The sequence below is a fragment of the Pezoporus wallicus genome, unplaced genomic scaffold (genome assembly GCF_028554395.1).
Source record: "Pezoporus wallicus isolate ANWC-B61680 ecotype Strahan unplaced genomic scaffold, APGP_CSIRO_Pwel_v1 contig_8824, whole genome shotgun sequence".
In the NCBI taxonomy this organism is placed as follows: Eukaryota; Metazoa; Chordata; class Aves; order Psittaciformes; family Psittacidae; genus Pezoporus; species Pezoporus wallicus.
In genome coordinates, this window is record NW_026642442.1 from 675867 (window position 1) to 692695 (window position 16829).

A 16829-nucleotide genomic window follows, 5' to 3' on the forward strand; every position below is an offset into this window, starting at 1 on the left:
CAAAGGAATCTCATTACTAACACTGTAAGTTAAAATGGCTCAGCCTGGGGGGAAATGGAATTCCCTGAGATTTTGGAGGCACTTTCTGAACTCGAAGTTCAAACCTCTTTCAGCACCCTACATTCACATTGCTCTCTTATGCCAGGCAAACGGAAGATGGGTCTCAAAACGACATCATCACTAACGACCAAACGTCAGTGCATCAGTTCTCAAACCATACTGAGAAAACCCTTTAAACCAGACCTGCATCAGCCGAGTCCCACTTCTGTACACCACTGTGCTGCGTCCATAGTAACTTCAAAGCCAGTGACACTGGTGCAGGAGCAGGGTTAGTAGAACAGGAAGAAAGCAGGTCTCCTATCCAAAACCTCCCTGCAAGCTTCCTGTCCTCTCTCAAGCTATCAGTGCTGTGCAGCACAACCTGCTAGTCAGCCTTCAGCTGCTCTTGGTGACCTCAGAGCTGCTGCTCCTGTCCATGTACTGATGCACAGCTCTGGATGTGACCAGACTTCAGCATCTCTATTAGCACCCTCAAGAAACCACGATGCGCATTTCAGAACCTGCCTGGGTTTTTACTTGCAGTTGGTGTAGGTAAGTCCAAGCTGCTTTAAGCCATTTGCACTAAGTATTTCGCTCCTTCCTCTGCTTGCGAATTTCCCTAAGCACATTAGAGAAGTAGGTTAGGAAGTGCTCTTCTTCTGATTGGAGGCAGGACAGCAAAACTTTTATAGTTGCTTCTCCCTGGCAACCAAAACCATTTTGTGACCAAGCAAGAGAGATGGTTCTCACTCCTGCAAGCCTAGGCAGCAGGACCCGGGTACACACATAGCCCTGTACAAGGAGCAGACCAGAAGCAGGGTTACTGAGAGCTCTTTCTGCTATTTGATCAGCTTTGCTACTAGATACATAAACCATTGCTCACACTTAGCACAAAGGATGTACATACCAAGGCAGTGTAGAGTGTTCATCACGCTGTCGAGAATGAGACTTTTCAGTGGGACAGGGGTTCAGAGAGAGTCATGCAGCAGGGATCCTTCCCCCAGTGTAGGGGCTGATTCAGGTTTTACCCAAGCACAGAACTCATAAAAGCAGAGGAAGACTCAGCAAATATCATTTACTCTATGTACATCGCCCTCCACCTCACCCGAGAGCTCACACTCACCAGCCACAAACTTCTCTTCTGGTTTGTCAGTACTCTGTCCCCAAACACATTAAAGCATTAATGTCCTGGCAAAGAGAAAAAGCAAAAGCATCAGCCAACCTCCTTTCTGCAGCTGTAAATACCTTGCTCTTTATGTTGGTTACTACCTGGCACAAATAATGAAGCACAAATGCCCAGGGTAGCTTAACCAGGAGGAGGTGAGGCAGCTTTCAGGTAGCCAAAATCCGCTCACGTGCCCATACCCACATGAGTACTACGGGTGAGTTTTAGTGGGTGTGCTGAAAGGCTCCTGGCGGGCACAGCAGCCAGAGGTCAGGAGTACAGACATGCAGGCTTTAATCAGGGAGTCAATAAGACCTCACGAGATACGATGACGGTCCTTCAGATACAAGAGATCTCGGAGGAGATGCTGCTACGTCTCCCATAAAGGCAATGAGCATGCATGTTCCTGACATGCTGTCTGCTTTCCCAAGCATCATCCAGAGTCATTTTTAACCCCTCCTTTATCGCGGTGGTTTAAGAGCATCACCCCGCAAGATTCAGCAATGCATGTTCCTCTCCATATTCCCCATAGTCTTGAGGGGCGATAGGCTCTAAACCCCGGGCACCACAGACCCAAACGCTGGTCCACCTACAAGACACCGGGAAGTAAAGAAACACAAGATCTTACTGGCAGTCCTGCTGCAACAATGCCGGTAGAGGACAACTCCAAGTGAGAGGAGAAAGAAGGGTCCGGAGGGGAACCTCTCCCACTGTCATGCAGCAAAGCCGATTGGAGGACGGTGTTGCTGGGCTATAGGAGTAAAGACGAAGTAAAGTCCTTCCCAAAGGAATCCAGCTCCCGGCTTTTCTCCCCTTCCAGGACCATCCCTTGAGAGAAGAAATGTCATGACCCCCTGAAACCATTCCCCTCTCGCTCTGCCCTAGCCTGGCGCTGCCAGCGCAGGCTGACGCTTGGCAGGGGCTTAGCTCCGGAGGGAAGGGGTTAAGCCGTAGCAGCACAGCCACCGGGGAGCGAAGACGTTAGCTCAAACTGACAAACCCAGTCCTCTGTAAACAGAGGAAGAGCAGCCATCGGGGCACGGGCGGTTCCTGCTCCGCAGCGAGCAAGCCGGTGTTGAGCCCCAGAGCTGCAGGAGGGAGCTTACCCCCGGCTCCTCATCGCTCCGCAGGCAGGGCTGAGGTGCGGGCGCTCCGCCACCGGGATCCGCTGACACGCCGCTAAGGTGGCGGGGGAAAGGCGGCGGGAGCGAGCGGGAGGAGGAAAAGGGGTGGAGGCAAGTCTGACATGTTTGTACAGTGCCTGCTTCACCTACGCTGCCCGGTTTGAGTTCAGGGCGTGGTAGCAGATGGGACGCAGCAGCTCCTAGCGCCGGGAAGCCTCAGGTCCCTCTTGCAAGGCAAACGACAGGCGCCGGCAGCAGAGCCTCTCGGGACCCCCCTGCCTCCTTCGCATCGTCTTCTCCTTCTCTGGTCCCTAGAGGGGATGAGAAAGAGCTCAGAGTCACACCTGGGCACTGAGGTCCTGCTGGAGCCTTGCGGAGATCACCTCCTGTTCCCCTCCATCCTTTCTGCACAGCCCCGCTTCGCTGCTCGCTTATTAAAGCTCGTCAGCTCTTCCCTCTCTGCTCCACAGCCCCAGGGCCTGGAGCTGCTGCGGCTTCGAACGAACCCAGCATCTCCGCCAGCGTTGCCTGGCTGCAGACTCGAGGACCTGCCCCGATCCCCTTGTCGTGCCCGGCAGGAAGGCTTTGATTTCTTGCTCTGTGGCCGGGCTATAGGGGAGTTCACCCATGTGTTTGCATCGCAGATGAGCAGCGCAGGACCTGGTGCTTTTTACTTCTCCCCTGTCGCTGCCTGGCGTGAGACAGTGCTGCGAGGGCTGAAGTCTGGCATCACCCTGCAAGCCCGATGCCGTGCCCCGGGGCTCGCCAGCTCCTGGAAGCAGCCAGTTCCAGCGAGCAGCTCGTGGTCCGTGGGACACCAGCTCCACCGCCAGCGCTGAGGGATGGGCAGGGCTGCAAAGGGGCATCGTTAGGGGACACGGGGGGGATTACAACCCGGGAGAGGTCAGGGTGCGTGTCAGCAAAGCCATCAGTGCTCCACTGCAAACAGAGAGGGTTCTGGGCCTCTGCAAACAACTGACAATGCTGGCTTAACCCTCGGATACTCTTAGGTCCAAAGAGCAGAGATAAAAGCCCTAAAAATCCACCTTTGCTGAACCACCCTTAAAGTAAATAAAGGGCATGCTACAAATAAGCAGGAGGCTGTCGCCACTTCTGCGGGCAGAGGTTTGTCCATCAGAGGCAGGCCAGCCCAGCGGCCTTTCAGCCGTGTTTCCCCATTCCCATTTTCCTCCCTACCTGTTCATCCCACCTAACTAGGCTGTGGTGTCTTTGTACAGCAGCCAGAGTCACAGATCTACTGGGGATGCAGATCTGTGGGTTGGGAACGCAGGCCTAGCAGTATCACAGGGACGGAACAGGACTGGGTTTCGTATAGAGAACATAAAGGGAAGCCTGGCATTGTAGCTGGTGATCTGAGGTTCCTAATCCCCATCTCCAGACCTGCTGAGCTGTGGAAAGCTGCTTCCTGAAAGTGCTGTCACCACTACGACGTTACCCAGCAGGTCCCTGCCTGCCAGAGCCTGCCAAAGAGACCAAGGTTTCCTGCCTGTTACCTCACAGCAGCATCCCTAGGCTATAGGAAATAGAGGTAGCCAGGTTCCTTTCTGTCTGGGGATGAGCTTGTCTCCCACAGGGCAGGCCCTGTGCACAGATGTAATCAGAAGTCCACGTTAATAGCAGTAGATAAACTACAGTCAAGAGAGGGGGCCACATTCTTTCTCTAGAAGACTGGAACTTGCAAGGCAGAAGCAGCCTGGTGGCGGATCAGAGATGAGGAAACAGAGCATAATCCTGCTAGGTGTGGAGGAGAGGGCAAAGTCGCTGTCATCTGTTGCATCTCTGCTTTGCTGATGCGCCAGTCAGTGAGGAGACGTCTACACCACCATAGCTTTGGGAGCATCACAAAGAAATGCCATTTGTATGCTACAAGGAGTCAGCCAGGCTTGGAACCGGCTTCACATTTGCATAAGGATTACATTTCATGGGCTTACATGCTAAGACAGCCTTCTAGAGCAAGACACGAGTGCTTTATAAACGGAAGAGCCTGATTTTTACTCGTCAAGACCCAAGTTTAGACGAAACCAAGGCAGCTTTGAGTTGGTGTGAACCTCCGCTGCCTACGGTCTGAATGAAAAACGAGGACACTTCCCAGTGTTTCTGTTCACAGGTTTGGTCCCAGCAGTCCTACACTCTGCGAAGAAAAATTTCCCAGTCAAAAGTGATGCATTTCTAAGTTTCCTCTTTAGCAACTGCCCAATATTAAACATTTCCCTGCCCACTGCTCCCTTCTTACCTCGGGAGCTGCACGAGATGATGTAAGTAATGCTACTCACACATCTCTATAACCACACACACGCACACCCCGCTCCTCCTACGGCTGCTCTGCTCCATGCTGCTCATTCAGGTCCTGTCTGCCTGGGCTATGGCAGCCAGAATTGGCAAGCAAGAAGTGCTGCAGGGTACATTGACTAACTGCTTGCACTGCAGACTGCCTGATTTATCTGCGTGCACAGCAAAGGCTATTCCGTGCTCCACGTCCCCTCCCCAGACACCAAGCACAGCCAATTCAGATCAGAACTGCAAACCTCACCTCCTTCCTCACCCTGCCCATTCATGTCCCTGCACCAGGAAGGCACCAGGACCTCATGTCCTGGGCTGTTGCTGTTACTGATTCCCCTTCAACCCATTTCCTCTCTACTGGAACAGAATTTTGTGAGGGAAAAGGAAACCCTTTTCAACATTTTAACGTGCCAACAGGCACTTCCAATCTTCAGACAGAATCATAGAACCATAGAATAGTCAGGGTTGGAAAGGACCTTAACATCATCCAGTTCCAGCCCCCTGCCATGGGCAGGGACACCTCACACTAAACCATGGCACCCAAGGCTCTGCCCAACCTGGCCTTGAACACTGCCAGGGACGGAGCATTCACAACCTCCCTGGGCAACCCATTCCAGTGCCTCAGCACCCTCACAGGAAAGAATTTCCTCCTTAGATCCAATCTAAACTTCCCCTGTTTCAGTTTGAACCCGTTACCCCTTGTCCTGTCACTGCAGTCCCTAATGAAGAGTCCCTCCCCAGCATCCCTATAGGCCCCCTTCAGACACTGGAAGCTGCTCTGAGGTCTCCCCGCAGCCTTCTCTTCTCCAGCCTGAACAGCCCCACCAATTCTACCATCTACAAAAAGCCTTTCTGCTACCTCAGTCAGGAGAAATGTCCTTGGGCACCCTTTGGAGCTTGTGGGACCCGGGCAAACTGTTAGGAAAAAGGAATCCTGCTTCACCAAAGCTTCCAGAGAAGCCTAATACCAAAGCACAGCAAATCCGAGGCAGGCAGGAAGTCCCAGTAAGATCTAAGGCAATTTCATCCGCTGGAGATGGGCTGTGGTTCAGAGCCAGACCTCCCAGCCGGGCTCCTCCAAGCGCTGGGCTTCGCCAGGAAGCACAAATGCACTTCCATCAAAGGAGTGTGGTCCCTCTTCTCGTTCAGAACTCCTGAGGTCCAGAGCAAGCTGGCCAGGGAAGGTTAAAAATACACCAAGGACTGGGACTTGGGCTGTGTTGCAACTCCACAGAGCATCAGCATCGGCTGGTGGGAAGAAGCACGAGATAGGAATCAAGCCTGCAAGTCTCCTAATCAAACACATGACATTAGCCAGGACTGGAGATAAGGAGGGAGCAATCCAGAGGCAGTTTCACTTTAAATAAGTGCTTACAGCTCAGCTGCCTTCCCCAAGGCTGCTGCCTGCAGAGGTGGGAAGAGCATTTTGAGGGAGTGCTATTTGACTTGCTAGCTGTCATGTTCAGGTTATCCTCCTGCTTACGGTGCATTGCTGCCAGTACGGAGGCAGTGTCCTGGAGATCCCAGTAGGATCCACTAGGTCCTGCTGGATGGGAAGCTCAGCATGAGCCAGCAGCAGCCCAGAACCCCCCTGTCTGCAGGGCTGCAACCCCAGAGCGTGAGGTCAGGGAGGGAATTCTCCCCTTCTGCTGCATGAAGGGGGGACCTGAGAGCAGCTCCAGTGCCTGAAGGGGCTGCAGGGAACCTGGAGAGGGGCTTGGGACAAGGGCCTGTAGGGACAGGCCAAGGGGAATGGCTTGAACCTGCCCGAGGGGAGACTGAGATGAGCTCTTAGGCAGAAGCTCTTCCCTGGGAGGGTGCTGAGGCGCTGGCACAGGGTGCCCAGAGAAGCTGTGGCTGCCCCATCCCTGGCAGTGCTCAAGGCCAGGTTGGCCACAGGGGCTTGGAGCAAGCTGCTCCAGTGGAAGGGGTTGGGCTTGGAGCCAGAGGAGCTTTAAGGTCCCTTCCAACCCAAACCAGGCTGGGATGCTGTGATTTTGTGGCAGAGCTGCATCTGCACGAGCTGCTTCGGTGTGCTGGGAAGTGGCTCAAGGTTTACAGACCGAGCCAGCTCCCGTTTCTTTTGGTCCAATTCAAAACGAGAAACAAATGCCCCAAGCATGAAGACCTGGAGGTCTCTTTAGCCACTCCATCACCTCTGCCAGGGCACCGCAGGCTCCACGAGACGAGGGCACGTTCCTGCACTCAACCCTGGTGGGGCAGTGGAGAGCTCAGAGCCCCTTTCCACCATGTGCACATCACCCAGTGCAACCCACACTGGGTCACATGAGAGAAGGAAGTTTGTGCTGCTTCAGGCTCTTGTGGCACCAAGAACCACAGCCAGGCTCTGCTCGACCCAGCGACTCCAATGGGGGAGCCAAGTAGAGCCAGCGCTGGGACGAGCAGATTCTGCCAGGCTGAGGCCTCAGGGCTGGAGCAGAGAGCTGAGAACACAGGCAAGAATCAGAGAATCATAGGACAGTTGGGTTGGAAAGGACCCCAAGATCATCCAGTTCCAGCCCCCTGCCATGGGCAGGGACACCTCACACTAAACCATGGCACCCAAGGCTCTGTCCAACCTGGCCTTGAACACTGCCAGGGATGGAGCATTCACAGCCTCCCTGGGCAACCCATTCCAGTGCCTCAGCACCCTCACAGGAAAGGATTTCCTCCTTAGATCCAATCTAAACTTCCTCTGTTTAAAGCAGATTAAGCTTAAGGAGAGCAAGAAAACAGCAGACTCTGTGAAAACCTTCACTGCCGCTGTGATGAGGAGTTGGAATTGATGCTCGAGAGGATCACCTGAACACAGCACACGTTATGTTGCTACTGGTTGAATTCCTGTGGCCTGGGAGACATTCCCTGCAGATAATATCAATAGAGCTTGGCTCACAGCCACCTCCTGCTCCTTCCAGATCTTTTACTTGCAAAAATTCACAGACATATTAGGTTATAATGGAAGTAACGTCATGCTCCATCAGACAAGTCTGTGCTACCCTCCGTAAGAGGCATGTGCGCTGCTTCCCATAAAGTCAGGGCTATCAGACCATCAACGGCAGCATGAGAGCAGGAACTGGGTGTATCCAGTAGCCAGGTCACCTTGGGAAAGGCATTCTGCACACAGGCAAAAGGGCTGTGACAACACTGAACGCCCACGGAACAGAGGCGGCTTAATCTGTTGGTTTTTCAGGCATGCTGCAGTCCTTAAAGCAGACTGAAATCCCTGGCTCACATAAGAGGAACAGAGATTCCAGCTTTTGTTCGGAAGAACTAGGTCAGTCGGCTGTTGCAAAAGGCTGAAGCAGAATGCAGGGTATTTCTAGTGGCTCACGATGGTAGCCAAAGCCTAACGCCGTTTACTGGTATTAGTCACCCTCTACATCTGAGGGCATTCAAACCCAACTCTCAAGAGCCCAGAATAATTTGAGGGCTGAAGCTCATGCTGGTCAAACCCCAGGCACGTGGCTCTGGGCAGCACAAGAGCTCCCATCCCACTTGCTGGAGGCAGGGAGGAGCTGCCCTCATAGGTGACACGGCTTTGAGCAGCTGAGTACACGGAGCTCAGCTCGGAGAGCCAGGGACTGGGTGGCACAGTCACCCTCCCTGCAGCAGCCACCCTACAGCAAGCTATACAGTACTGTGGCAGTGTATGGGAAGCTTATTTGTGGGGAAGGCTGGGGGAGGTAGAGAGCAGCCTTTCGAATGGAAGGTGAGGAAGAGGGAAAGGATGGACCACTGAATATAGGGATGAGTATCCAAAGCTTATCTCAACCCCCTCCACTAAGAGGGATTTCTGCTCTTTTCCTGCTAGGAGTCAGAGAAGCGTTTTATCTACTTCATCCTCAGCTCTCTCCTCCAATCTTCATTCAGGCTGCAGGTTAAAATAGCCTAAATGCTAGCACAAGACAGAGCACAGTGGTTCAGCAGAACACGGGCACACAATAAAGCTTCCAAGCACCATTTTCCCCATTAAAAAAACCTCTGTAAACCACCCAGGACATTTGTGCAGCTGTTACAGAACCATAGAATCCCAGCCTGGATTGGGTTGAAAGGGACCTTAAAGCTCACACAGTTCCAACCCCAACCCATTCCACCAGAGCAGCTTGCTCCAAGCCCCTGTGTCCAACCTGGCCTTGAGCACTGCCAGGGATGGGGCAGCCACAGCTTCTCTGGGCACCCTGTGCCAGCGCCTCAGCACCCTCACAGGGAAGAGCTTCTGCCTAAGAGCTCATCTCAGTCCCCCCTCGGGCAGGTTCAAGCCATTCCCCTTGGCCTGTCCCTACAGGCCCTTGTGAGAAAAGGTCCCTGTCCAGATGCTGTCAGCTCACACTAAGAAAGTACAACGTGCCCACAGCCAGGCAACGCACATTACGAAGGACTGAAACACGCCGCTGTTTCTGCTATTGCAAGAACATTTTTATACCCAGCCCCTACTGCATGATTAATGGAGTCCAAGCTGAACGCAGTCATACAGCCTACCTGACCACATGGACCTGCTGGCACTTGGCTGCAGGCAGAACAAACGTCCTTCCTTTGGAGCGAGCCTAGGTCCTGCTGGCTGCTGTGTGGGTGAAAGCATAGAGGAGCAACTGAACCGGAATCCTCTTCAAGGTAATCCAGAAAAGAATCCACTTTATATCGTAGAAACACAGACTGGTTTGGGTTGGACGGGATCTTAAAGCTCCTCCAGCTCCAAGCCCAACCCCTTCCACTGGAGCAGCTTGCTCCAAGCCCCTGTGGCCAACCTGGCCTTGAACACTGCCAGGGATGGGGCAGCCACAGCTTCTCTGGGCACCCTGTGCCAGCGCCTCAGCACCCTCCCAGGGAAGAGCTTCTGCCTAAGAGCTCAGCTCAGCCTCCCCTCAGGCAGGTTCAAGCCATCCCCCCTTGTCTTGTCAGTGCATCTCTATGCATAAATGAGTAATTAATTAAAGGAAATAGATTCAGAATAATAATAATTAAATAACTTGATAAAGGAGCAACATAAGACACAGCCATTCAAGCTGTTAAGAAAGTCTTACGTCTCCTATTCTGCAGATCTAGAGATGCTGAAGACGGCATCATAAAAATAAGTGAAAAATATCACTTAACCTTCTACTTAATCATCATTCATCAAACTCCTAATTCAAAACCACATTTCTTGCTCATCTGCTCTCTGCCGTGCCAAAGAAAGTCTATAAATAAATGAATTCAGAGAAATGTGCTCAAATCAAGCAAGCATTAGCTTAGTTCATTTCCATATGTGACCTTTCAAACCAAACTCAAGTCTTGCTCAGGCTCAGAATGAGCGTTTGCTTGCTCTGTTCTTCACGACGTTGATGCGCACTGCTTAGCAGTTGTGCTCAAGCAAAGGTTTCCTACAGAAAGACTCAGGGAGTTATCTGGAATATTCTTCCATATCCTTCTTTCAATAAAGAGCAACCTCAGCCCAAAGAGCCACCCATTAGGAAGGTGACCACCGGGTGATTCAGGTGACCCTAAGTTCTAAGGGAGAGTTTAAACCCATGCCTTTCAATGGGGAGGGACTCTTCATTAGGGACTGCAGTGACAGGACAAGGGGTAACGGGTTCAAACTGAAACAGGGGAAGTTTAGATTGGATCTAAGGAGGAAATTCTTTCCTGTGAGGGTGCTGAGGCACTGGAATGGGTTGCCCAGGGAGGTTGTGAATGCTCCATCCCTGGCAGTGTTCAAGGCCAGGTTGGACAGAGCCTTGGGTGCCATGGTTTAGTGTGAGGTGTCCCTGCCCATGGCAGGGGGTTGGAACTGGATGATCTTAAGCTCCTTTCCAACCCAAATCATTCTATGGTTCTATGACACAGAAATAAATGGCAGTGTTCTTTAAATAAGTTCCTGGCTCAGCTTTACGTCACTCCGGCTGCTGTTTTGCCGACGCTTCAGGAGAACATATTTAGAACTTGGAAGAGAGCACAAAAGACCCAAGAGCTTTGCAAATTCCTGACTTGGGAGTAAGCGGCAGAAGTAGTATTTTCTTCCTGTTACCACCCGACAGGGCAGATTTTATAGGTGTCAGAAAGCAGGGCGCTTCCTCGGTACCAGGCACAAACCGGAGCGTCTTGTGTACTAGCATCATCCGCGCCTGATGAGGTGGTCCAAGATCTAAACCACTTGTGACACTGCTTTACCCAGGCAGGTTTCTAATGAAATAAACAGCATGCGTTTTCCTCTCATGGCTCAAATAGCCCATGACAGCATCTAGGTTTGCAGTCTGGTTTCCCATACCTTTCCTTACCCACCCAGGAGCTCTGATTTCCACAAATGAACTAGGGGTGTGCCCCAACTGGACAGCTCGCTGTAGCATTAACAGCTCAAAGGTGGCATAGAATCACAGAGCAGTCAGGGTTGGAAAGGAGCTTAAGATCATCCAGTTCCAACCCCCTGCCATGGGCAGGGACACCTCACACTAAACCATGGCACCCAAGGCTCTGTCCAACCTGGCCTTGGACACTGCCAGGGATGGAGCATTCACAACCTCCCTGGGCAACCCATTCCAGTGCCTCACCACCCTCACAGGAAAGAATTTCCTCCTTAGATCCAATCTGCATGCCCATTATATCTGCATGCCCAGAGAGACTTCTTTCCTATAACATCTGGTCTTCAGATCCAATCCAAAATCTCTTGAAACCAGAGGTTTTCCACTGACTTCCACAAGTCCTAGAAAGATTCTTATTCCCAGCTACAGCAAAGGAGTTAATTCCTAACATTATAGTATGCATTTTTGTACTTTCTTTGGACAAGGCCCAAAGTACTCATTATGGAGTGTAACACCCTGCCTAATTCTTCCAGAAGCCAATCATAAGGCTACTATGAATGTTAATGAGCACTGAATGAAGACCCAGATGGTTTTTAAAGCCAAATTATCCCCATCTTGGTTATTTTCAGCTCTGTGTAGTGCCTTCTGGCCACTGCACAAATTAACCCCTCTGTTCCTGGGCCAGATTAAGGCAAGACTTTCATACCAGTTCTCCCCATCTAAACACAGCTCTTCAGCTCCTGCAATGACTCGGAAAGTCACCGCTTTGAAAGAAGACCCAAAGGTTGATATGGGTGAGAATAAAACCTACAGAGTAGGTCTCTCAGTAACACAACCAAAGGTCTGCAGCCTATTCAGTGCTGCCTTCTGGGCACAGTAACATAAGCATGATCAAATTTAGAAGAGATTAGTAAGTATGATCTATGAACGCTTTCATCAGAGAATCAGAAAACCAAACCATAGTTGTTTGGAAGTCATCAGGCATAGGGAGGAAAGGAGGAAAACCAGAGAGCCATCAGGAAGATAACACTGCCACTGCAGACAGCCCAAATGAACCACATTCACAGGGGGAAACGACTGAGCTCAGAGGCATCAAGCTGATGCTATCACTTGTCTCTGCTGAACGGCTGGGGGTGCTTGCTTGCCAGTTTGAAACAGCGTGTTTCAGTTTAGGAACCAAAGCACCTTTTTTAGACAGTGGGGTGTCAACTATCTCCAGGTGTACGGGCAGGCTACCTGCCCCTGGCCAGTGGATGCTGACTGCGGGGCCTCAGCGGAGTAGAGATGACACTGCTCAGGGCTGGAGGTTGCCTGCACTCGGATTCTTTGGAGCAACCTGTGAGCTACTGTCATGGTTTAAACCCAGTCAGACCCATATCTACCACAAACCACTCTGACCTTACTCTACCCTTCGACTAAACTCGGGGGTTTGGGGGCTGTGCTTGCTCCCTGCAGAGCACTGCTGATGCAGATGGTACCCTGCGTGTCCCAGAGATTCCCGACTTCCCCTTGGCAACCTGCAGGAACAAAAATGCATCCCTCAGCTGTCTCCACAGTACTCTCTGGTTGAAGCAGCATTATTCCTGCTTGGCTTTAAGCAAGTCCAGAGGAGCACGGGTTCTTGGTTAATGCTGCTTTTGTAAGCACATCTTGTCACCAATAACTGACTAGAGCAGCACATGCCAGTCTTCGTAAGCCAGACAGCTTTCAGACAGGCGGAATGCCAGGTGTTTCAGGTTGGTTGCTGGGGGTTTGGGGGCAGGTTTGGGTGACTGCTTGCTCAGTTGGGTTCTTTTTGCAGTTTGGGGTAAGGGGGAGAGAAAAGAGAACGCAGATAAAAAGAAACAGGTTCTACTACCTGCTTTTCTGGTCCCCGAGCAGCAGGATCTTCTCTCACTTTCCTACCTTGGGCAACAGCAGTTCTCATTGCAGTGTCCCAGTACCTCTGTTCTTGTTAAAGCCCTTTACAGTCACTTGTGGGGGTTTTTCTTGTTGCATGCTGGGAGGTTTTTCCCATTTTTTCCTGAACCTTGTCTGGTAAGCAGATGGACGTCATGGAAATGAAAGGGATGAAGCGGAAAGAGCCGCAAAAATCAAAGCGCATCGTTATGCAAGCCAGCTATGGAAAAAAAATCATGTCACTGCATATTACTCAGTTGGGAATGGTTAATGATGCTATTTAAGCACCTTACCAGAATGGGCATCACAGCTTGAGGAACGCAGACAGAGCTCTGCAATGATTTCACCATTTGAAATGAGGAGTGGGAGGGAAACGAGGAAGCAGAAGATGGTTGAATGTCCTTTCTTGCCTCCAGATGTGTGACACATGGCTCAGTTCTCCCAGGTCTGGGCCTGAAACCCTCATTTTTAATTCACTGAAAGCACGCTGACTGAGCAGCAGGAGTGTGACACACTTAACTTGCTGTCATTGGTTAAAGCACAGGAGTTCAGCCTCCTGCCCCTGCTGGGATTGCCAAGGAAAGCATCAGCCCCGGGTTCAGTCACTCAGACAACTCAGCCTCCTGAAATGGCCTGAGAGCCCTGAGGAGCTTTAACAGGTTTCAGTCCCTTTTGACTTGAACCACGTTTGAACTTCTTAGCAGTGAAACATCATTCTATCCTGTTACTATTCCTCTGAGCAATCGCATCCAGGCCCCTTTTATTATTACATTAGTGTAATTTTGTCTCCGACATTCCCCCGAGAGGAATTATTCATGTCCTGCTATTATTTATTTTACTACTAAGAGCCTGGGTTTTAGCAGCAGTTTTAATTAAATACCAATCCTCCTTCCTCCTCCTCCTCAATTAGGATCTCCTTTAGCTAGCTCGCTGTGCTTTGTACTCTCCAGCAGCACCACTTGCTTCCTCCAATGCATCCCTTCTTCCGCAGTTCTCTCAGGAAAGGCAAAAAAGTCCCTCTGCCACCAAACCCTAGCAGCAAGAAGAAATACAAGAACCATCACGTGGAAGATGATACGGTGCTGAAGTCGGGTTATGCAAAACTCCATTTTAAATTGATGTCAAGTGACACTGCCAAAAGCAGCAGCACCTTCCATACCCCCCAGAGCCGTGCTTCTGGCTGTGCAGCAGCAGACAGCACACTGCTACTGCTGTCCCTCTGTGGTTTCCCTGCTCCTCTGGACTCCTGCTTACCCATCCTTGCTCTCCTACCCCCTGACGCTGTGTCTATCCTCTCCAACTGTCCTATTCAAAGTTGCCAGGGCAGGTTTTCTTTGGGAGTTTGAAGTTCAATGTGTCCCCACGCTGGGTAAACACCTCTTCAAAGTCTTTGCTGTGCCTGGATAATGAATCAGAGCACAGTGTATTCCAGACTTCAGTACACAGGATTCTTGGAAGCTGCCCTAGATTAATGTTTTGAGAGTTATTCATTCATGCTCCCCAAGTGGCAGAGGCAGAACTGATGACTCCTGCCTGGGAAGCTGGCAGGAATATCCTCATCTCAACAAAGTGGAATCAAACTGCAGCAACAGCATCCAAGTGCGTTAACTGCTCCAGCGCCTGGCAAAGCCACGCACTGGCTGCTGGCACCAAGCACCCTCCTGGCCACCGTTCCCTGTCTGAGCACTGGGCACAAGTACCCTTCCCTGGGTGATCTCCCCCAGTCACTGCAACCTCCCCAGAGCACAGCTTCCCCTCTAGGTACCACTCCGTTCCTTACCTTGCGCAGGGAAAGGGAGGCAGCAAGTCAGAGATCATCCTCATTTCACTTCTCAGACTCGACAAGCTTTTACCTCCTCCTCAGCTCGAGATGCTGAAGTTTTCCAGCTACACTTTACTCCCTTAAACATAACATCGGTTTGCTTTTAGGAGCACATTTTATTCCTTTCCCAAGAGCAAAATGGGACCGAATACAAGCATTAGATCAATCAGTGTGCAAAGAGACAGCAAAGACGCACGCCTACACCCTGCGCTGCACTTCCAGGCTCAGCAAGTGCATTCCTTCCTGGTTCCAGCACCTCTGCAGAATCCCTGCTCCCTGGACCTTCATCAGGGACTAGAATTTATACACCACAACCTAAGCATGCAGTGCCCAGCTAGGAGGAGTTTCAGGTTTGGGGTTATTCTGGGGAGGAGGGGACATTGACCATAGAAGACTTTTAGGTGGTAGCAGCTTTTTCCAGAGCCATCTCTGGACATTCAAGGTACTTTGTCCACCTTAAATGAGGCTTCGCAAACAAGTTGCCTGCAGCTGGACAAGGAGCTCTCTACGGCTTTCTGGCCTCTCCACAAACAAGTTTTCAACAGTGAGAAGCTGGCTGTTCAGCTGTACTTCAAACAGATGCTTTACAAATATCCTATCTCCTTGCTCGCTTCGACCGCATGCCTTCAAACCAAACCTATTAAAGACCTTGGAGTTCCAAGTTCCAAAAGCAGGAACCATCTCCCTTTGGCCTCCTACAGGAGAGCAAATCCTCTATTAATGTTTAAAAATGAATGGAATTAATAAACCACAAGCTCATGTCTATTGACTCAATTTTCCTTCCATTCACCCTCTTACAACACCCATCGTTTAAGTACCCCATCTAGAAGCACAGGCGATAGCATTTATGCACCACTAGAACAGGCAAAAAGCAGAGTTAAAGCATTCCCCCTCACCCCTTTTTTTACAGCTCCAGACCTCAGAAGATTGGTTGTTTTGGCTGTTTTAAATGTGTAGCCTAAAGAGGGAGTGCCAGGAACATCGGCTTTCTCTCAGTGCTACAGCTTGGGAAGGTAAAAAGGCATCGCAGGTTTAAAGCTCACGATGCTGGACCCTTTGCCCCATCCGCCTCCCACAGTAAAGGTCTTACCTGGAATAAAAGCTCTCCGAGAAATACTTGTGGAGTGAATCGAGTCTCTTCTTCCTTGCGAGTGCAGGTCGCTGCTTGTCTCAAACACGGGAAACATCCCTTGCTTCAGGCAAAGATTCGCAGCAGTTTCATCTCCGAGCTGCTTCCGAGAGCTCTGCTTCACTCTCACACACATGCAAACACCCCAAGCGCAGCCGCTTACTCACCAGCACTACCCAGTGCCCTCCTCCTGGCGCTCAGCGGGCTGCTGGGATTCTCCGAGGTAAGGTGTCCTCACGCTCGGAGGGCAGCGGGAAGCGCAGGGTTAAATCCCATTCGAAGCGCTGAGATCCCGCTGAGACGCGGTGACTCAGTGGTCTCGGTGGGCTGGGGGCTCAGCAGAGGATGGGACCGTGCGTGGAGCGGCGTTTTGCACAAAAGGCAAGAAAGAGCAAGATCCCAATCAAGCTCCTACCGCATAAAGAGGATAACGCGCGTTTCCCCTCGAGGGAGCCTTGAAATCACGGCAGGGCTGACTTAGGCTGCGCTCTGGGGCAGGGAGGGAGCCCGCAGACATAACAACGCTCACACTTTGAGAATCAAAGGCTCTTTGCCCCCCAGAGGTATAAACCGCACACCCAGAGTGGCAAATACAGCATTGCTCAGGCAAAGCAAAGGGCTCCTGATCGATCTGGGATGCGGTGCCATGGTCCTTCCTGGATGTCAGAGCTCTGGGATGCGGTGCCATGGTCCTTCCTGGATGTCAGAACTCTGGGATGCGGTGCCATGGTCCTTCCTGGATGTCAGAACTCTGGGATGCGGTGCCATGGTCCTTCCTGGATGTCAGAACTCTGGGATGTCAGAACTCTGGGATGCGGTGCCATGGTCCTTCCTGGATGTCAGAGCTCTGGGATGCGGTGCCATGGTCCTACCTGGATGTCAGAGCTCTGGGATGCGGTGCCATGGTCCTTCCTGGATGTCAGAACTCTGGGATGCGGTGCCATGGTCCTTCCTGGATGTCAGAACTCTGGGATGCGGTGCCATGGTCCTACCTGGATGTGTCAGCCATGGTCCTTCCTGGATGTCAGAACTCTGGGATGCGGTGCCATGGTCCTTCCTGGATGTCAGAACTCTGGGA

General features: G+C 51.5%; 1 protein-coding gene across 3 annotated transcripts in view; it reads right to left on the reverse strand.

The window, feature by feature from the left end:
- Positions 1–15861, reverse strand: part of PAK6 (p21 (RAC1) activated kinase 6) — a 40136-nt gene extending 24275 nt beyond the window's left edge. The window contains exons 1-3 of one of the 3 annotated variants that reach the window (XM_057430598.1): positions 1833–2027; positions 1163–1227; positions 577–658 (exon numbers count right to left, since the gene is read on the reverse strand). Coding sequence is in view for 1 of the 3 variants with exons in the window: in XM_057430595.1 (XP_057286578.1) it covers positions 15713–15809 (97 nt within the window). In the remaining 2 variants the exon portion in view is untranslated. Of the gene's footprint in view, positions 1–576; positions 659–1162; positions 1228–1832; positions 2028–15712 lie in introns of those variants that run through there. The other 2 variants (XM_057430597.1, XM_057430595.1) reach the window with 2 other exon arrangements.
- Between the last annotated feature and the right edge of the window lie 968 nt (positions 15862–16829).